The sequence below is a fragment of the Euprymna scolopes genome, chromosome 45 (genome assembly GCF_053919585.1).
Source record: "Euprymna scolopes isolate OS-2025 chromosome 45, ASM5391958v1, whole genome shotgun sequence".
Taxonomy (NCBI): Eukaryota; Metazoa; Mollusca; class Cephalopoda; order Sepiida; family Sepiolidae; genus Euprymna; species Euprymna scolopes.
Genome location: NC_136526.1, coordinates 46,134,388 through 46,157,432, shown reverse-complemented (window position 1 = coordinate 46,157,432; position 23,045 = coordinate 46,134,388). Strand labels below are relative to the sequence as shown.

The following is a 23,045-nucleotide window of genomic DNA, read 5'->3' as shown; positions in this document are numbered from 1 at the left end:
TGAGCAAAAAAAAAAAAAAAAAATTGGTAGTAGGAAGGCAGGCTCGAACCCGTACCGCAAAGGAGGAAAAGAACGGGGTAAAACCTAACTTTTATGCTGTTACGACCACCGCCAAACCGGAAGCGACATTTTTAAAAATTAAAGCTAGACAATCTAAAGGAGAGGATAACTTTAAAAAATATCGGCGAAAAAAGTGACCCCCCCTGTAGAAATGTGCCTAGTTGAAGGGGAAGATATTAATGTTTTTAGCCAATATTTCGATATTTGTCGTATGAAAGGTCGAACTTTAAAACTATACTGATCTTGGTAAAATACGTCGCCTTTATTGAAAGTTTAAGGCAGACATGCAAACAGACATACATAAATACATACATACATACATACATAAATACATACATACATACATTTATATATTTGTAGCTAAAAAATTTCGACGAAAACTGATGAAAAAGCTTGCCCTATCTCTGAATACCCTTTATGTAAATTTCAAATATTTAGACCAGAAATTGTCTGAGTAATTTGGAAGAGACCGCAGAGGTCAATTTTAAAAAACTTTGATCCCTATTATAACCCCTTAAAATTAATTGTTCTGAGCTCAAATAAAGTTATTAAGTTAGATCCATGTCCAAGGAACCTATATCTAAAATTTCAAGTGCGTAGACCCAAAATTGTCGGAGGAGTTTGGTAGAGTTCTCAAAGGTCAAATGGTTGAACTTTGACCCCTTAATTGCCAAATTTCTGGCCAAAAACAGATCATATCGATTTTTCCAAATCTCAGTACCCTGTATATCAAATTTCGAGTCTGTAGAGTAAAAATTGACAGAGTTATTGCGTAGGGCAATGTACACAGACACACAGATACACAGACACTTTTACTTATATATATATATATATATATATATAGATAGATAGATGGATAGATAGATAGATTAAACAAAAATATATACGTTTACATAAATATATATGGAAACAATTTTGTGTTTACTATAGTAACATTATACGCAAATATTATGCAAGTATAAATCATTTTACGCAAATATTATGCAAGTATAAATCATGTAGAATATTTTCATGAATATAATTGCCGGTACTAATTAACTAAAGATGATTATCCTATCAGAAAACCAAAAAAACTAATTGGGAATTAATTAAAATGTATGTTTAAAAGAATATACAAATTAGCTAACCACTAACCAACAATCACGAGGTTGTTTGCTCAGCAACCGACAAGGCTAACATGCTTGCCAGTCGATTTGCCTCAAACTCCACACTGGACCCTTCCAACCACCCCCTACCTGACTTTCCTATGCGGACAGACGCCATGCTAGACGATCTATAAATCACCCCTGCTCAAGTACATGCTATCATAAACAATCTTGACACTTCAAAAGCATGTGGACCCGATCTCATCCCAGCTGTGCTATTAAAAAAAGTGCTCAGCTGAAGTAGCTCCAGTTCTCTCCAAACTCTACAACAAATGCCTTAATGAATCTTGCTTTCCGGGTTGTTGGAAAACGGCTTCTGTGGTACCAGTATTCAAGAATTCTGGCGAAAGAACTGACCCATTAAATTATCGCCCCATTAGCCTCCTCCCACTTTTTGTCCAAAATATTTGAGACCTTAATTAACCATACTCTAGTCCATCACCTTACAGATGCTAAGCTTCTGACTGAAAAACAATATGGATTTAGACAAGCTCGTTCCACTGCAGACATTCTAACTGTAATCTCTGAACGTATATACCATTCACTGGACAAAGCGGGGGAGGGCAGAGCGGTAGCTCTAGATATATCTAAGGCTTTTGACAGGGTATGGCATGAGGGTCTCCTCAGGAAGATTAGATCATACGGTATCACTGGTAGAATACTTAACATAATTAAATCCTTCTTAGATAAGAGAAAAATCCAGGTTGTCCTCGATGGCTGTACATCTAAACAATATGATATAAATGCGGGAGTGCCTCAGGGGTCTATCCTTGGACCACTACTGTTCCTGATATTCATAAATGACCTCTCCGACAAAGTTTCCTCTGAGATGGGTATATGCTGATGACACCACACTCTATAACAGACACGACAGGAAAATAAATGAATACATATCTAAAGAAATGGCAGAAACACTAGAAGATGACCTCCAATCTGTAGTGGAATGGGGACAAAAATGGATGGTCACGTTCAATGCCGCCAAGACTAAACTGATTTAATTCAATAATTACAAGAAACCTTTTCTACCACTTATAGCAATGGTCAACGACTCTTTATCTGAGAGTACATCTTTCAAGCTCCTTGGCCTAATGTTCACAGGAAACGTGAGTTGGAACAATTACATCAAGGGCATTGCAAGGGCCGCTGCAAGGAAGGCGGGCTCTCTCTACCATGCTAGAAAACTACTAACACCCGAAATTATCCTGTACCTCTATAAGGCAACCATTTGCCCATGTATGGAGTATTGCTGTCATATTTGGGCTGATGCATCGGCTACTAGTCTCTCGCTCCTTGACAAGGTTCAAAAGAGAGTCGCAAATCTGATAGGCCCTGAACTGGCATCTAAGCTTCAGCTTCTGTCCCATCGACGAAACGTTGCATCCCTCTGCCTGTTCTACAAGTATTATAATGGTGAATGCTCTGACGAACTGCAAGCACTTGTGCCCCCACGACGTAGACACCCTCGACAGACCTGACAGGATGCAAAATCCCACCCCCACACAGTAGAAGTCCCTAGATGTAAAAGATCTTTCTACTCCAGTAGTTTCTTCCCCAGAACCGCTAGACTTTGAAATTCCATTCCAGGCCCCTGCTTCCCCAACTGTACTGACGTGCAGAAGTTCCAGTGCAACGTGAACCAACATCTTGCTGCCCAAATCCCTACATAGTACCCCAGTAGTTGTTGCCCCTGTTAGTAGCCCCCTACACCAAAGTGGCAATGTGCCTTGTATGGAGTGAAAATGTAAAAAAAAAAGAAAAAAAGCTAGATCTTTTGCAGATGAATACAATTCCAGAACCCATATATAAGAAAATTGTATTTTCTTTTTAAATAAATAGAAAAAGTGGGGCTTTAATATGAATATCAATACACACAAAAGAAAAACGAATTCATAGGAGTATATATATATTATATATATAAAAGTGAACGTGTGTGTCTGTGTACATTTTCCTGCGCAATAACTCTGTCAATTTTTAGTCTACAGACTCGAAATTTGATATACAGAGTATTGAGATTTGGTAAAATCTTTGTAATCCATTTCCGGCCAGAAATTTGTCTGTTAAGGGGCCAAAGTTCAACGATTTGACCTTTGAGAACTTTTCTTTCCTCCGACAGATTTGATTTGGAATTCTAACCCGGCTCCCTGTTTCGCAGAAAGTTTAATTGAACAAACATATATTCTCCTTATATTAATATAAGCCTTTATGTCTCATTGGCAATATGCCTCGCTTAGGGTAAATAAAAGTACCAAAAAAAAAAAAAAAAGAACCAGAGTATAATTTATCATAGGGATCTTATCCTGCCCCCCCCTCAAATCAACAGAGATTAGATAACTCTTGCAATGATCCGGTCCCTGTTGAGTTCTGTGCAGTTCTAGGAGGCCTACCCGCCCATACTTTATCTTCCCTCTTTGAGAATAGGTAGTTTATTCTTAATCGCCTAGGCTCCTCAACGAGGAATGCCGGCGGGGCTTCCCAGGCACTTTTTGTTTTGCAGATCAGAGTGCCCCTCCTCCGGGAGCGCTAACTTCTCAATTCCACTTTCCGACCTTGGCGTCACAGTTTGTTATGGAGAAGGTGTCCTGGGAATCGCTAGAACACAATCAGTCAATCCCAGGAATAAGGTGACCTGTAGTCCATGGTCCTGACAGTGATCGGGAACAGCTGAGGGAAATGCATCATGATGACGTCTATCTCAGAAATAAAGTGACCTATATTCATGGTGCCTGGAACCCAGGATCACCAAAAAAGAAATGCGTCAAGATGATGTCAATTGGCCAGAGAAAGTTAACCGATATAAAAATGGGTAAGATCAAAGCCACAAAAAGAACAATAAACAAAGCTGGCGAAAACAAGGTTATCAGATCAATCGATCTGAGAATTCTGACCCAGAGAAGCTGGGGAAACAATAAACCAAGCTGGCGAGAAAAAGGTTATCAGGTCGATCGTTACAAATAACAAGAGGAATGAAAGAAATGAGATATAGAGCGACAAATAGAAGTTGACACAGAATTCTGAAAACCCACCCTACTCTACTAACCTTCACCGCGCTCTGGCATTAATTTTCACTTTTGGTACTTGTACAGTTTAATCAAGACATAAAAAATGAAAATATCGAAAAAAAGGTTATATTGTACGTATCCGTTATGGAACGAAGTTCTCCGAAAAAAATTTCACTTAATTTGTTCGAGTAGTTTTTTTTTTTTTTTTTTTTTTTTTTACAGCGAAAAAACAATTTGTTATGATACTGAGCAAAAGCTTCGATTTTTAGGAAGAAAAGCTAGAATTAAAGATGGGGAGGGAGTATCGGTGCTTTAACTGGAGTTATCTCCCCGTGGCGTGTTCAATAAATTTCATAATGGCTGACTTCGACGCGCTTTCATAAGAACGTGTTTTTCCGCTGTAAAAAAAAAACAAAAATAAAACTACAATCAAATTAAATGAAATTTAAAAAAAAAACTTTTTTTATTACATTTTCACCCCAAACAAGCCACATTGCCACTTTAGTGTGGGGGGCTACTATCAGGGGCAGCAACTACTGGGGCACTATGTTGGGATTTGGGCAGCAAGATGTCGGTTCACGTTACACTTGAACTTATGCATGTCAGTACAGTTAGGGAAGTAGGGACCTGGAATGGAATTCCAGAGTCTAGAGGTTCTGGGGAAGAAACTACTGGAGTAGAAAGATCTTTTACATCTAGGGATCTCTACTGTGTGGGGGTGGGATTTAGCTGCCTGTCAGGTTTGTCGAGGGTGTCTACGTCGTGGGGGCACAAGTGTCTGCAGTTCGTCAGAGCATTCACCATTAAAATACTTGTACGACGTTTCGTCGATAATTTTTTTCGGAGATCTTCAGTCCAAAACAGATACGTACAATATAACCTTTTTTTTTTTTTCGATGTTTTCATTTTTTAATGTGTTGAGTAAACTGTACAAGTACCTCACTTTCATTTTGATAAACAAGTCTGTATTGAAATCATAAAAAGTGTCTTGTATTCATTTTAACACGAAAATAACTTTTCGTTTATATGGCCGGGAAAAACTTGATGATCACAGCAGTACAGCACATTCATATATGTAACAATTCTTGCGGTGGGAGAGAACTAAATACCTAGTATACCTTAACACGAAGCCTTCTTATCTCGTTGTCACCTTTAAGTTAGGTGAAAAACAAAACATACCTCGGCGTCTGGTTGGTCCTTTAAGGCAGCAAGGACATCCTCTCGGGACAAGACGAACAGTTCGGAATAGCCGAGAGATCGAACATCGGCCGTCCGCCTAAAAAAATAAAGGAAGAAGAAGAATACAATACAATTTAAAAAAAAAATTTTATTCAAGGTTTAGTGGTTTATGACACCAACCGACGACTTGGTGTTTCAAGTTCGAATCCAGTTCATTCAACAAAAATCACTTTCACTTAAGATCATGGCAACCCTCTCGTGGATAACTTCCCGTAAGCACATGATATCTTTCTAGAAAGAATTCTGACTAAAAACAAAATATCAGGGAAACCATTGCCAACAACAGAACATTTTAATTCATATAAAATAGACAAAAAAAAAATAAATAAAAGATTCTCGGTTTTGAATATTTGGCGTGAAAGCCTGAAAATATTAATAAAAAATGAGATCGACATTTTTTTTCTGCATAATTGACCCCAAATACAGATAAATACAAATAGAAGATACCTACTTTTTTTGTGTCAAGGTCATTTTAAACGACGATATAGTCTGTAGGTATGACCAAGAACCACATCACAACATGTAATATAAATTGGCTATAAATGTTATATTCTAGCGAAGGAAAAAAATTATATATATATATATATATATATATATATATATATATATAGTCTTGGAAGTTTTTTGACCTTTAAAACTATATAAAAAACTGATTTAATTTTTATATTTAATTTAGAAAACTATTTAGTCAGTAAATCATTTAATCACCTGCAATCAATGCATCAACTTGCTCTCTCGAATTCGCTATAGTCCTAATGTTAATTTAAGGGATCATCAGTTGTTTACCATGAAACACTGTTTCGGGGATTTAAAAACAAAACAGTATATTAAATCATGGCTCCCTAGCAGGGTTGATCAAACACCACCTCCCTTATTCTTAAGAATAAAAAAACGTAACCGACATTAGTTCTAGTTTCCTACTCTTAATTAATTTGGCTAGCCTATTCATGTCATAAAAAATGTCATCCTTACCCGTGAGATTCGTCTGTTTCCAAATTCGAAATGGATATATTTTTTAATTTACTAGCGTTGTATTTATAAGATTAGAATCAATCCATTTGACTATATATATATATATATATATATATATATATATATGATGTAAAACTCTGATATAAAAACCCGAGGTCAATTGTATGCCCTGTCTTCTAGCAGCAATTAAACCAACAAAGATTAGCAGTAACACCAAAAAGTGTGGTTGGTTCTACACAAAGCCTTCACCACTATAAATAAATCACCTGTCTGGATTGCTGAATGACTTAGTTGTAGCGGAACTTCATATGCCGAAATCGATGGGGGGGGGGAGGGAGTCCATTATATATATATATATATATATATATATATATATATATTTAAATAGTCAAGTCGCTGCCTGATGATATCTGTTGTTTCATTGAAACAAATGGCTGTCTGTAGCAGCGGGATGTAAACATGTTTATATAACAATAAACAAATATTATCAGCTCTTTTTATTGAGCACTATCTAACAACCTCGTTGAATTCACTAGTCTATTACTTTTGAATAACAAAAAACCGACTATATATATATATATATATGTATATATATATATATATATATATATATATATATAGTCATCCACATACAGTACTGTTTCGTTGTATCACAACTCATCAGTGCGGCTTATTTATTTCAAAAGCTACAGAGTGTTGCGGCTCACAAAAACCATGACAGCGAACAAACTCGAAGTCCAAGACCCGAGTTTTTCCCTCATTGCATGCAAGGCGAGTACTCTGCCACATGAACAAACACACCACACGCAAGATTGTCTATTAACTAACACAGATCAAGCAAACCGCGACGAAATCCGACTATCGACTAGACCTACTTCGTCTCGAACAAGGGACGTAGTCATCCAACCAAGCTATGACCCAAGCCGATGTCTCACAAGTAGGAATTTTATACTGGTGAATCTTGGACTTCCGGGTTGCTCGCTTTCATGACTCTTGTGAGCTATGACGTTGTTTGGCTGTGGATATAATTATATAATCTCTCACCATAAAAACAATAAATTTTTAAATTTCAACAGTATTTCTCGTGGTTAACGGTAGCCGAATGGATTCAATCCATGCTAATGAAGCCAGACATGGCTTCTGTTGCCGGGTTTGGATCTATCGACTGGTGTTACTCGTGATACCTGGCACTGATGATTACCGATAAGGCTGAAACACTAATGTCTGTAGGTATTTAATAATTATTAAAGTAAATAATTGTATATATATATATATATATATATATATATATATATATATATATATATATATGTGTGTGTGTGTGTAACTACTTAATTTACTCACATAAAATTAATATATGAAAGTGTAGATTTATGCGTAAACTTTAAGTATTTACTTCAAAAGTGCTCAATACGTAGGTAAAGCTAGTTAGTAATTTTTAAGATATATATGGCGATTAAGCTACACTGAATATCCCGCGTTTCATCCACTCTAGGATATGTATGGGCATATATGTATGTACACATATATATATATTTATATATAAACTAACGTTAAAAAAAAAACACTAGCCTAGTTTTAAAACAGATCAAGAAACTAAATATCCAGGCTAAATAGAGCACACACAAAGGAACAGGTCAACCAGAGGTCAAATAGGCCTTTGTCCGATAAGTGCATGCTCATTGGCTGATAGGAAGGGCGCGGTGGATACTAGAAAGCTGATTGGCTAACTAAAATCTCAATAGAAGATGCGCATATAAAAAAAACGAAAAACAACCACAGAATTCGCGCATAAGCCTGAAGAGTCCTAGAGTGGATGAAAGGTGGTATATTCAGTGTAGCTTAATTGCTATATATATTTTATAAATTACTATATATATATATATATATATTTGTTTATTGTTATATAAACATGTTTACATCCCGCTGCTACAAACAGCCACTTGTTTCAATCGAACAACAGATATCATCAGGCAGCGACTTGACTATTCAAATGTTCAATGAATAATGGATTTTTATTTTATTTTAGGTAGGAACTCTTTAAAAGTTGGAGTTAAAAAACTTTAAAACACAGAACTTTAATTATAAGATGTAAAGAGGGAGGGGCAATCTAAAGAAACTAAAAAAAATATAATGGAGAGAGAATGATTCGGAAGGGAAAAAAAGAAATGGAGAAATAAAATAAATAGAGAAAGAAAATAGAGAAGAAAAAAAAATATAATATGGAGAAGAAAAAGAAAAACAGATAAGGGGTTATTATAAAGAAAACAAAGGCTCGAAGAGAAAAGAAAGAATGATGAAATATAGTTTAAGAGAGAAAGAGAGAAAGTAAGAATTAATAGGAAGGGAATCTTAAGATGTTTAGAGGATATAGAAAAGGAAAAAAAAATAATAACAAATAATAACAAAATATTAAACAAAAATAGTACACCCATTGCTACCGAAGGGTGTAACTGTAGAATTAAATCAAAATGCCCTCTTAAAGGAAATTGTCAAATTACTTCTGTAGTGTACCAAGCAACTATTTCTACTAAGGAAAATCCTAACGAAAAAAATATTACATAGGAATGACAAATAACAAATTTAGAGAAATGTTGGCTTGGGCTCGACCGAGAACTGATTTAAACCACCAAAATATGCCAAACGCTGTTAAAAACGCTGTTAAAAACGCGATGACAATTGCGCTTAGCCAATAGAAATCGAAGCAGACGACTTTTGATAAAATGAAAGAAAACAATGTGTTTTTAATGACGACAAAATTTAATCAGTACTACCATAAATGCTAAACCTAACCATAAAACTAAAAACACAGTTTTTCTAAAAATTCTGACTTTTCTTTCAAAAGAAACATCAACAAAAAAAAAAAAATTCAAAAGTTTTCTTTACAATCTTGAAAGAAAAAAAAGAAGTTTCTATTTATTTAAAACAAAAATAATAAATAATAAAAAAAAAACTATTACGGTATTTTATCGTTATATTTTATTGTATTGTTTTCCCATTTTTTTTTTTTGCTTTCCATTATAATTACTATTCAATAAATGTTGTTATTTTTTCTTAGCGTTTTGAAATTTCGTCCACGCTCGGCAGATTCCGGCGGTTTTCCTGAGCGAAGCCAACATCGAGGATAAAAGATAAAAGGAAGAAAAGGTAAGAAAAAAGGACGGAAAAGAGAAGGAGAAGCAGAGAGAGAGAGAGAGAGAGAGAGAGAAAGAGAGAAAGAGAGAAGCACACACAGAAGAAAGAGTTTAAACGAGGAAGAAAGAAAAATAAAGAGAAGAAATATAAAAAGAGAGAAAAAAGATGGAGCGAGAGGGGCGATAAAGCAAGAATCAATAGTCGGATAAATAGGGGAGGGATGAGAAGAAAGAAGGAGAAAGTAAGGGAGCAAATGGATTGAAAAGGGTGATAATCAAAATTGTCTACTCCTTTTGGCTTCCGGTTTCTGCTACGCAAATTCCACCTCTTTGACAAGCAAGATATGGTCCCTTCTGATTGACGATTATCTTTCTCTCATGAAACCCGAAAGCACCATCCTTTCCTCATATTAAGAATGGCTTTCTTGTCTACTTCAGGAAATAAAAAAAACAAAACAATTTTGACTATTTCCCGGAAAAGAAAGCAAGAATGAGAGAGATAGATAGATGGATAGATTGGTTGGTTGTTTTTGTTTTACGGCATATCAACTCTTTTCGGATTATTTAATGCCGAATCCAAAGATTTTGAAGAAAAATTTTTTAATAGAATATATTTGTTGTTTTCAAGTCGGTTTCTATTTAACCCATAGTTGGGACCCTAGCAGGTACTACCACTCCAGGTCAGAGCGGACCCGGGAGCAATGGTAATTAAAGGGTGGCTCCACACTCCCCAAAGCCCACAAGCTGGGGCCTCACCACTGGATATAGTTTAAGGTCATATCCAGGACCGATAGATAGATAGATAGATAGATAGATAGAGAGAGAGAGAGAGAGAGAGAGAGAGAGAGAGAGAGATGCGAATGGGAAAAAGGAAAAGGGTAGATAAAGTATTAGGAGCGATGAATTCAATGCGCAAAAGAGGAAGAAAGAAAAAAGAGAAAGTGAGTAAAAAGAGAAAGAAAGTGTAAAAGATAAGAAAGGGGAAGAGGGGAAGATATAAAGAGGGAAAGGGGGAGGGGGAGATGAATTGAAAGAAACGTAAAAGACAGAAAACTGTAAGGAAGGATGAAAGAGAGAATTAACGAAATAGCTTGTGAAATGAAAAAAAATAAAGAATGATATAGAGGAAAAAATTGGCCCCTCTGTAGAATACAGACCATGATAAAATAATAACCTCATTATTTAGAAATCTATTCTTAACATGACGAAGAGGGCCTCTTTAAAAAAAAAAAAACAATTCTGTACTTTCACCTAACAATGTAATAAAAATACTGGGTGGTACGATAAAGTTGTCGCCCTAAGGAAAACAATACTACAGCTTTATTTTAAAACATTTATTGAAAAAAAAAAAACAATTCAGGTAACTTGATTATGTAGTAGAGCTGACATCTATTCAACGCATCCGCCTTCAGCCTACGTCAGCGACCTGATACTGGCCCGGATCTTGGAGCACGCCTTTTTCACAAACACCGGCGCGAGCTCGGCGAATACTCGGCGGATGGCGGCGATCAGGCTGGATTTGATGTTGTGGGAGGTCATGTTGGTGATGCCTCCGACTTATGACCATACGAAATAGTCCAGCCGGTTCAGGTTGAGGGAGGAGAGGGGCCAGTGAGAGAAAGGTGCAAAGTCGTAGCACTTCTTCTGAAGCCAAGCCTAGGTCTCTTTGGACTTGTGAGCCAGTGCCGAATCCTGCAACACCCAGGATCGGCCAGTGATCACATGATTTCACCAGTGGATGACCAGCATATCTAGGTACACTTTGGTGTTGACTTTTAAGCCGACTTCAAACATATGAGGAGGCATGGTCTGCCCTTCACTTAAAACCACACCAAAGACCATAATTGTGACCGGGAACTTTGTTTTCATTACCCTTGGGTACGTTTCTAATATTCGTGGCAATGGTCCTGTTTTCATAACTTGCTCGCTCGTTGAAGATTGTATCACTTTCCGATATGAAAGAAGGCTCCTATCGCTTTTGGATTTTTACACAACTGACCAACTAATAGATGGTCTGCAACAACAACAAAAAAATAAAAAATAAAAAAAAAATAAGAAAGAAAACCGGTTTTTATCAAACGGAAACGGAATAATGTTGTCTTTTCTAGAGCGACAATTTAATCGTTCCACTCTGTAAAAATGTAATTTGTCTTGAAAATCCTACCGTAAAAACGTAGTTCGGTCGGTATTTTGCATAAGTATCAAAAGAAGAACCGTTGAATAAGGAAAGAAAGATTGAACGGTAAGAACAGTAGAAAAAAAGATGAATAAAAAAGGAAAGCAAACAAAAAAAATTAAAGAAAAGTAAAAAAAATTAAAGAAAAGTAAAAAAAATTAAAGAAAAGCAAAAAAAAAAGAAATGAAAAGCAAAATAATTTAAGAAAAATAAAAAATTAAAGAAAAGTAAAAAAAATAATTTAAAGAAAAGCAAAAAAAAATAAAGAAAAGCAAAAAAAAATAAAGAAAAGCAAAAAAAAAATAAAGAAAAGCAAAAAAAAATAAAGAAAAGCAAAAAAAAAAAGAAAGAAAAGCAAAAAAAAAATAAAGAAAAGCAAAAAAAAAATAAAAGAAAAGCAAAAAAAAAATAAAGAAAAGCAAAAAAAAATAAAGAAAAGCAAAAAAAAAAATAAAGAAAAGCAAAAAAAAAATAAAGAAAAGCAAAAAAAAAAATAAAGAAAAGCAAAAAAAAATAAAGAAAAGCAAAAAAAAAAATAAAGAAAAGCAAAAAAAAAAAACCCCAAAGAAATGAAAAGCAAAAAAATTAAAGAAAAGTAAAAAACAAAAAAGAAATGAAAAGCAAAAAAAAAATAAATAAATATAAGCAAAAAAAGAAAAAATTAAAGAAAAGTAAAAACAAATTAAAGAAAAGCAAAAAAAAAAAATAAAGAAAAGCAAAAAAAAAATAAAGAAAAGCAAAAAAAAAAAAAATAAAGAAAAGTAAAAAAAAAAATAAAGAAAAGCAAAAAAAAAAATAAAGAAAAGCAAAAAAAAAAATAAAGAAAAGCAAAAAAAAAAATAAAGAAAAGCAAAAAAAAAAATAAAGAAAAGCAAAAAAAAAAAAAACCCAAAGAAATAAAAAGCAAAAAAATTAAAGAAAAGTAAAAAACAAAAAAGAAATGAAAAGCAAAAAAAAAAAAAAATAAATATAAGCAAAAAAAGAAAAAATTAAAGAAAAGTAAAAACAAATTAAAGAAAAGCAAAAAAAAAAAATAAAGAAAAGCAAAAAAAAAAAAACCCAAAGAAATGAAAAGCAAAAAAATTAAAGAAAAGTAAAAAACAAAAAAGAAATGAAAAGCAAAAAAAAAAAAAAATAAATATAAGCAAAAAAAGAAAAAATTAAAGAAAAGTAAAAACAAATTAAAGAAAAGCAAAAAAAAAAAATAAAGAAAAGCAAAAAAAAAAAAACCCAAAGAAATGAAAAGCAAAAAAATTAAAGAAAAGTAAAAAACAAAAAAGAAATGAAAAGCAAAAAAAAAAAAAAATAAATATAAGCAAAAAAAGAAAAAATTAAAGAAAAGTAAAAACAAATTAAAGAAAAGCAAAAAAAAAAAATAAAGAAAAGCAAAAAAAAAAAAACCCAAAGAAATGAAAAGCAAAAAAATTAAAGAAAAGTAAAAAACAAAAAAGAAATGAAAAGCAAAAAAAAAAAAAAATAAATATAAGCAAAAAAAGAAAAAATTAAAGAAAAGTAAAAACAAATTAAAGAAAAGCAAAAAAAAAAAATAAAGAAAAGCAAAAAAAAAAAAAACCCAAAGAAATGAAAAGCAAAAAAATTAAAGAAAAGTAAAAAACAAAAAAGAAATGAAAAGCAAAAAAAAAAAAATAAATATAAGCAAAAAAAGAAAAAATTAAAGAAAAGTAAAAACAAATTAAAGAAAAGCAAAAAAATGATTTAAAGAAAAAGTAAAAAAAATTAAAGAAAAGCAAAAAAAAATTAAACAAAAGCAAAAATAAATTAAACAAAAGCAAACAAAAAAATTGAAGAAAAGCAAATAAAAAATTAAAGAAAAGTAAAAAAAAATTAAAGAAAAGTAAAAAAAAATTAAAGAAAAGCAAAAAAAAATTAAAGATTAGCAAAAAAAGATAAAATTAAAGAAAAGCAAAAAAAAAATTAAAGTAAAGTAAAAAAAAATTAAAGATTAGCAAAAAAAAAGATAAAATTAAAGAAAAGCAAAAAAAAGAAAAAATTATAGAAAAGCAAAAAAGAAATTAAAGAAAAGTAAAAAAATTAAACAAAAGCAAAAAAATTAAACAAAAGCAAATAAAAAATTAAAGAAAAGCAAAGAAAATTAAAGCAAAAGTAAAAAAATTAAAGAAAAGCAAAAAAAAATTAAAGATTAGCAAAAAAGAAAAAAATTAAAGAAAGGGAAAAAAAGAAAAAATTAAAGAAAAGCAAAAAAAAAAAAAAATTAAAGAAAAGCAAAAAAAAAAAAAAAAAAAAAAAAACCCAAAGAAAACAAAACAAAACAAAAAAACACAGATGGAGAATATACCTGTTAATTCCGCCGTGAAGGTTTAGAATTCCAATTTCGCCAAAGAAGTCCCCGGAACTCATACTTGTTAAGACTGTGCCACGGTCACTATAATCAGAGGGAAAGGTAAGTACAACATCATAAACAGCAATTCGATAATTAATCAATAATTACGATAATATATATATATATATATATATATATATATATATATATATATATATATATATATATATATATATACACTAGCAAAAGTATCCGTCGTTGACTGGGTTCAAAAACAGCCTACAGAAAATGGACTCTGATTTATGAAAGTATGATAGATTATGAAAAGGAAGGGTTGTAAAGAGATAGCTTCGAATTTGGGGTATCAAAACCAATGCAAAATATGATGAAAGTAAAAATAAAATAGATAAACCCCATAATTTATTATACCATACCTGTTCAAACCGAAACACTTATCACAATATTCTGTGGATGTATATTAAAAAACCTTGTTAAACTTTGTGACATATTTTCATTCTAGACGCGAACAAAAACCCTATAATTTTATTATACCATATTTCTTCAAACTGAAACATAATTATCAAAGTATACTTACGCAGATAGATATGATATTTATTAAAGTTTGTGCCTATTTCCATTCTATGGAGGCCAGGCGCGAACGCAGACCCCACAATTTTATTATACCATCCCTATTTAAGTTAAAACATACTTATCAAAGTATTCTTATGTACATCTATATCAAAAACACTTGTAAATGTTTTTTTTTTTAATTTAAAATTTTTTTATTTCCATACTTTGTAGACCAGGCGCGAACGCAAACCCCACAATTTTAATGAACCACCGTTCTGCCAGATCAAACATACCCATTCCTGTGTCTCGATACATCTTCTATCATTATATGTAATCAGTTTTCTATAATAGTCAACCATATAGGAGTCTATTCGTGACCAGACACACACACACACAAACATTCAGCTTTATATATATATATATATATATATATATAATTATTTTTTTACTATAATAATTAAATACCTACAGACACTAGTGTTTCATCCTTTCGGGATTCTTCAGTGCAGGGTGTCACGATTACTACCAGTCGAACGATTCGAACACCGCGACACGAGACATCTCTGGCTCGATTAGCGGAGGCCGTATCCATTCGGCTACCATTAATCGTGTGAAGTAGCGTTGAATTTTAAACATTTTAATTTAAATGTTCATTACGTCAGACAGACAGTGATCAAATCGTTATACGATGATCTACGCATAAGAGCTAAATTGACCGACTTTTTAATTCAACAGAAAGTGCTCAACGATAAGAAACGTATTTCTTAAAGGGGCTGTCATAATTATTTTTTTACTATAATAATTAAATACCTATAGACACTAGTGTTTCATCCTTTCGGGATTCTTCAGTGCAGGGTGTCACGATTACTACCAGTCGAACGATTCGAACACCGCGACACGAGACATCTCTGGCTCGATTAGCGGAGGCCGTATCCATTCGGCTACCATTAATCGTGTGAAGTAGCGTTGAATTTTAAACATTTTAATGCTGAATGTCTGTGTGTGTGTGTGCCTGGTCACGAATAGGCTCCTATATGGTTGACTATTAAATTTTAAATTCCTAAATTATGATATATATATATATATATATATATATATATATATATATCACAATTTAGGAATTTAAAATTTGTGATTTTAAAAAGTGAAATTTCAAATATAGGAATTTTATTGTATGCAAGACAAAGAATACAGCATAGTAAAATATATTTCCTTAACCCATGAGTTTTCGACGGTATAATAAAATTATGGGATATGCGTTTGCACCTAGCCTCCATATAATGGAAATAGGCACAGACTTTTATAAAGACTTTTCATATCTATCAGAGGGCAGGAATTAGCAAAATGCTGGATCGGATTTTGCATGTAAAAGTATTTAATGAAACCACAAGTAAGTCACAGATCTTACTTGGTTAAAAAAAGGGTGAGGTAAGGGGAATAGGAGGTAAAAGAAAAAATGATAAAAAGATTTCACATGAATGGATAGTCCGGTGAAGGGTAAAAAATCCAAGAATGGTAAAATTCAAACAAGGTCGACTGTTGGATTGGAAGTTTTTAATTCGACCGTGTTTGGATTTTACCATTCTTGGATTTTTTACCCTTCACCGGACTATCCATTCATGTGAAATCTTTTTATCATTTTTCTTTTACCTCCTATTCCCCTTACCTCACCCTTTTTTTTAACCAAGTAAGATCTGTGACTTACTTGTGGTTTCATTAAATACTTTTATATGCAAAATCCGATCCTGCATTTTGCTAATTCCTGCCCTCTGATGAGAAGGAGAGTATTTCTTCGAAACTCCGCGGATTAATGACTATCCACTTATCTTGTGCTTCCTTTTTAAAATTAAATATGTTTTTAACTCTTTTTCAAGATGTTTTTTTAACATGTTTTATTAATCATTTGTTCATATATATATATATATATATATATATATATATATATATATATATATATATATACATATATACATATATAAAAATATATACATATATATTGTTTTTTGTAAACCGTTTTGATACATGTTTTTTGGAGTATGAATGATTGTAACACGCAGACAATTACTCCATTTGATTGGTTGATACGGGATTCAAATTCGCATTTAAAGAGCACGGTTTTCGCTTACCTGATGATTTCTACGACTCCATCGGCGATAATAAACATTTCCCGTGCCACTTCTCCCCGCCTACAAATGAGATCCCCGGGGGTGAATATATGAGCCCTCATCTTTAATACCAAATCATGAAGGAACTCAGGTTGGCACTCTTGGAAAATGGTTACCTGAAAAGTTCGAAAAAAGAAGAATGGAAGATTGGAAACAGAGGATGTCTTAAAAAAGATGCGACGGATAACAATGATGCACACGTCTGAAATATTAAGGAAAACCTTTGAATGCAGAAACTAACACACGTGCGCTACAGGCGCAAGTTTTAGATATTGGCAAGCAACCCTCAGAGGAAAAGACATTCGATGGGTTGCACATGGATTCACTGTGAAGAATGCGGGAAACTTGGAAATATTAATTTGTTTGGAGCTAACTTGGTTTGGATTTTAATAATTAGTGTAGAAAAAAAAAATAAAATTAAAAAAACAACAAGAAAAAAAAACAACAGCAACAACAAAAAACACCAAAGTTTGTTTGTTTATGAAGTTTATTTTTCTCTTCTTGCTTGCTTAACGACATCTTCGGCCTAATGAGCGACCGGCGCTACAGAATGGACGGCATATCGACCCTTGTTCAAGGAGTGAAGGAGAAAACACCCGGCCTCTTCTAAAGATTAAAAGACACTGGAATCTGAAGAAAGGATTACATTTGGGTTGTGACTAAGGTTTCCGTGCTATTTGGTGCGTGACCAAGATTCCTCTTACAAATTTATAAATTTGAATCACAAACGGTGACTTCACAATATTATTTGTATGGATAAATTTAATAATGTTTTTTTATACTTTTATGCACTATAGGTATTTACGTATTTTTCATTCGTTTAAAAATTAAAAATGATTATTCACAAAAAAAATTATGGCTCCTTGACTAAAGTGTAGTATCTGTTCTCCACACAATTAGCGCTATTTGTTGGCGGAAGTTTTCATGTAATAATCCCTCTTGAAGTTGCTCTCAGTTGAGTAGCTGTAGCCGGGTGGAAATCTTAAGTCATTCATAATTATGTTCTTTGTACCGCCGAACAGACAAGGGCAAATTTACAGGTCTACAATCCTTTTGTCGGGAAACCAAGAAAAACGAAAAACGAAAAAATAAATAAAAGTAAAAACAACGAAAACATCAAACAATAAGAAATCAAAGCTGTTCCTTACTTTTTTAAGTGTATCCAGGTTAACATTTAATGCTAATTCCGTTTTCAATTTGTCCGGCAGCATGCCTAACGAACCAATATCCAGACTTCCATTTAGTCGACCCCTGTAACAAATGACAAGAATTAATATAAAAGAATATTTGTCTTCTTTTGAATAGTTGTTACATATACATAAATAACACAAAGTTAACATTTAGAAAGCTCAATAGCTCAATAGCCCAATTATAGCTCAATACTAGAGCTATAACTATTTCTAGCTCACTCTCAATTATAGCTGAATACTAGAGCTATAACTATTTCTAGCTCACTATCAATTATAGCACAATACTAGAGCTATAACTATTTCTAGCTCACATTCAATTATAGCTCAATACTAGAGCTATAACTCTTTCTAGCTCACTATCAATTATAGCTCAATACTAGAGCTATAACTATTTCTAGCTCACTCTCAATTATAGCTCAATACTAGAGCTATAACTATTTCTAGCTCACATTCAATTATAGCTCAATACTAGAGCTATAACTATTTTTAGCTCACATTCAATTATAGCTCAATACTAGAGCTATAACTATTTTTAGCTCACTCTCAATTATAGCTCAATACTAGAGATATAACTATTTTTAGCTCACTATCAATTATAGCGCAATACTAGAGATATAACTATTTTTAGCTCACTATCAATTATAGCTCAATACTAGAGCTATAACTATTTCTAGCTCACTATCAATTATAGCTCAATACTAGAGCTATAACTCTTTCTAGCTCACTATCAATTATAGCTCAATACTAGAGCTATAACTATTTCTAGCTCACTCTCAATTATAGCTCAATACTAGAGCTATAACTATTTCTAGCTCACTCTCAATTATAGCTCAATACTAGAGATATAACTATTTTTAGCTCACTATCAATTATAGCTCAATACTAGAGCTATAACTATTTCTAGCTTACTATCAATTATAGCGCAATACTAGAGATATAACTATTTTTAGCTCACTATCAATTATAGCTCAATACTAGAGCTATAACTATGTCTAGCTCACTCTCAATTATAGCGCAATACTAGAGATATAACTATTTTTAGCTCACTATCAATTATAGCTCAATACTAGAGCTATAACTATTTCTAGCTCACTATCAATTATAGCGCAATACTAGAGATATAACTATTTTTAGCTCACTATCAATTATAGCTCAATACTAGAGCTATAACTATGTCTAGCTCACTCTCAATTATAGCGCAATACTAGAGATATAACTATTTTTAGCTCACTATACATTATAGCTCAATACTAGAGCTATAACTATTTCTAGCTCACTATCAATTATAGCGCAATACTAGAGATATAACTATTTTTAGCTCACTGTCAATTATAGCTCAATACTAGAGCTATAACTATGTCTAGCTCACTATCAATTATAGCTCAATACTAGAGATATAACTATTTTTAGCTCACTATCAATTATAGCTCAATACTAGAGCTATAACTATTTCTAGCTCACTCTCAATTATAGCGCAATACTAGAGATATAACTATTTTTAGCTCACTATCAATTATAGCTCAATACTAGAGCTATAACTATTTCTAGCTCACTCCCAATTAAAGCGCAATAGTAGAGCTATAACTATTTTTAGCTCACTATCAATAATAGCTCAATACTAGAGCTATAACTATTTCTAGCTCACTATCAATTATAGCACAATACTAGAGCTATAACAATTTTTAGCTCACTATCAATTATAGCTCAATGCTAGAGCTATAACTATGTCTAGCCCACTATGAATTATAGCTCAATACTAGAGCTATAACTATTTCTAGCTCACTCTCAATTAAAGCGCAATACTAGAGCTATAACTATTTTTAGCTCACTATCAATTATAGCTCAATACTAGAGCTATAACTATTTCTAGCTCACTATAAATTATAGCACAATACTAGAGCTATAACTATTTTTAGCTCACTATCAATAATAGCTCAATACTAGAGCTATAACTATTTCTAGCTCACTCTCAATTATAGCACAATACCTATCATACTTTCATAAATCAGAGTTCATTTTCTGTAGGCTGCTTTTGAACCCAGTCAACGACGGGTACTTTTGCTAGTATATATCTATCTATATCTATATATCTATATATATATATATATATATATATATAGATAGATATATACTTTTAGAAAAGAGTTTGGTAGAGACCATTTAGCACACCCACAGATAAGGCTATATATATATATATATGATGAAAATAATGGAAATAGTATTCTGACAAAATAGAGAAAATAAAAAGGAACAAACCGTATTATGTGTTCACCAACGTTCCGTCTCTATGTCACCCAGAGGAAGTCTCGAAATAAAGACGAAACGTTGGTGAACACATAATACGGTTTGTTCCTTTTTATTTTCTCTCTCTCTATATATGTAGCCTTATCTGTGGGTGTGCTAAATGGTCTCTACCAAACTCTTTTCTAAATATCGATTTGTTTTTAGCCAGTAAATATAGCTGTTAAGAGGTCAACATTGAAAAAAGTGAACTTGGTAGGAGTAAACCACACGCCCGTGCTTCTGATCTGGCGACTTGCGAATTGTGGACCGGAGCGTTGTCCTGCAGGAGGAGGGTACCTTTGCTGACCTTGCCCTGCCTCTTGATTTTGATAGCTTCCCTTAATTTCCTCAAAAGTGAAACATAATAGGCTCCTGTAATTGTGGTACCCTTTGCCAGGAAATCTGTCATCACTATTCCGTCCTGGTTCCAGAAGACTGTGAGCATGACCTTGCCAGCGGAGGGCTGCACCCTTGCCTTCTTTAGAGGTGGTGATTCCAAGTGCTTCCACTGCATTGACTGGGCTTTGGTCTCTGGATCATAGTGATGGACCTTGTTTTCATCCTGTGTAATCAGTCTTTTAAAAAACTTTTACTCATCTTCTTGGCACATCTCCAAATTCATCCTCGAGCATTCGACACGTTCTCACTTCTGGAATGGTGTGAGCAACCTGCGAATCTATCTGGCACACACCTCATGCATATGCAAATGGTCATGAATGATAGTTTCCACAGACCCTTACTAATCTTGACATCTTGGGCTATTTGGCGAATAGTAATGTGCAAATCTTCCAAAATGGCAGCCTCAACTTGACGGACAGATGCCTCATCAATGGCCGAAGCGGGGCGACCAGGTCTGGGAGCTGTTTCCACAGACTCCCGGCCATGTTTGAATTCACGATGCCAGCGTTTTACAAGGTCATATGATGTGGCATTATCACCATAAGTTTATTTGATTTCATCAAAATCTCCTGCGGTGTGCGTCCTTTCAAATACAAAATCCGGATCACTACTCGACCTCCAACAGGCTCCATTTCAGACCTGACTCAGTTCAAACACCTGTAAAACAGAAACCACAATTCGTTTAGAGCTGTAATTTGCCACATAACCCGTAGAGATATAAATCATTGCACATGCAAAATTTCAGCTAAATCAGACAACTGAGAGTGGGTCAGGGGCATTACTTATTGCACGCCCCTCGTATTTACTATTTCCTTATCCACCTGTTGATAGCTCAACCACTACGGTTTAGGCTGGAGCACTAAATGTTTTGGTTTCGATTCTACCCAATGGCACCAAAGGCATAGATTTTTTATTTTTTTTTTACGTTTGAAATCATTACTATGTATATATTATTATATATTAAATCATTACTATGTATATATTAGGTACAACATAATAAGCAAAAGGGCATTTGCTCTGTGATAATATATAAAAATCTACATTAATTAAAATATAATATTTAATATTTGATATTTGAATATTTGAATATTCAATAGTTAATATGTAATATTTGAAAAATATTGAAAATTGAAAAATGTTCAATACTTTTCAAACCCGGCCACAAAGCAATCTGTGACTCCATTAGCAAGGAACAAGCCTCATGGCCAAAGTTAAAGAAAAAGACCTATTGTTTCCCCTAAATGTATTATATATAGTATTTTATGACTTTTATAATATATATAGTATTTTATGACTTTTATATTATATATAGATTTTATGACTTTTATATTTTATATATTTATGACTTTTTTATTATATATAGTATTTATGACTTTTATATTATATATAGTATTTTATGATTTTTATATCATATATAGTATTTTAGAACTTATATTTTATATATTTATGACTTTTATATTATATATAGTATTTTATGACTTTTATATTTTATATATTATGACTTTTATATTATATATATTTATGACTTTTAAATTATATATAGCATTTTATGACTTTATATTATATATAGTATTTTATGACTTTTATATCATATATAGTATTTTATTATTTTCATATTATATATAGTATTTAATGACTTTAATATTATATATAGTATTTTATGACTTTTATATTATATATAGTATTTTATAACTTTTATATTATATATAGTATTTTATAACTTTTATATTATATATATTAATGACTTTTATAATATATATAGTATTTTATGACTTTTATATTATACATAGTATTTTGTGACTTTTATATTATATATAGTATTTTATGTCTTTTATATTATATATATTAATGACTTTTATATTATATATATTAATGACTTTTATATTATATATAATATTTTATGACTTTTATATAATGAATAGTATTTTATGAATTTTTTATTATATACAGTATTTTATGACTTTTATATTATATATAGTATTTTATGACTTTTGTATTATAGTATTTTATGACTTTAATATTATATATAATATTTTATGACTTTTATATTATAAATAGTATTTTATGACTTTTTAATTATATATAGTGTTTTATGACTTTTATATTTTATATATTTATGACTTTCTTATTATATATATTTATGACTTTTATATAATATATATCATTTTATGACTTTTTTTATTATATATAGTATTTTATGACTTTTATATTATATATAGTATTTTATAACTTTTATATTATATATTGTATTTTATGACTTTTATATTATATATTGAATTTTATGACTTTTATATTATATATATATGACTTTTATTATATTATATATAGCATTTTTTACTTTTATATTATATATTGAATTTTATGACTTTTATATTTTATATATTTATGACTTTTATATTATATATATTTAT

The 23,045-nt window shown here is 32.0% G+C and overlaps 1 protein-coding gene across 9 annotated transcripts in view; it reads right to left on the bottom strand.

Moving 5' to 3' along the window:
* The window catches only part of LOC145269516 (uncharacterized), a 962,295-nt gene that overhangs the window by 120,742 nt on the left and 818,508 nt on the right, over positions 1-23,045 (bottom strand). For all 9 annotated transcript variants that reach the window (XR_013865075.1, XM_080125267.1, XM_080125266.1 and 6 more), the window contains 4 exons: positions 17,911-18,013; positions 16,724-16,878; positions 14,043-14,129; positions 5,384-5,480 (listed from right to left, as the gene is read on the bottom strand). Coding sequence is in view for 8 of the 9 variants with exons in the window: in XM_080125267.1 (XP_079981393.1) it covers positions 5,384-5,480; positions 14,043-14,129; positions 16,724-16,878; positions 17,911-18,013 (442 nt within the window). In the remaining variant the exon portion in view is untranslated. The remainder of the gene's footprint in view (positions 1-5,383; positions 5,481-14,042; positions 14,130-16,723; positions 16,879-17,910; positions 18,014-23,045) is intronic.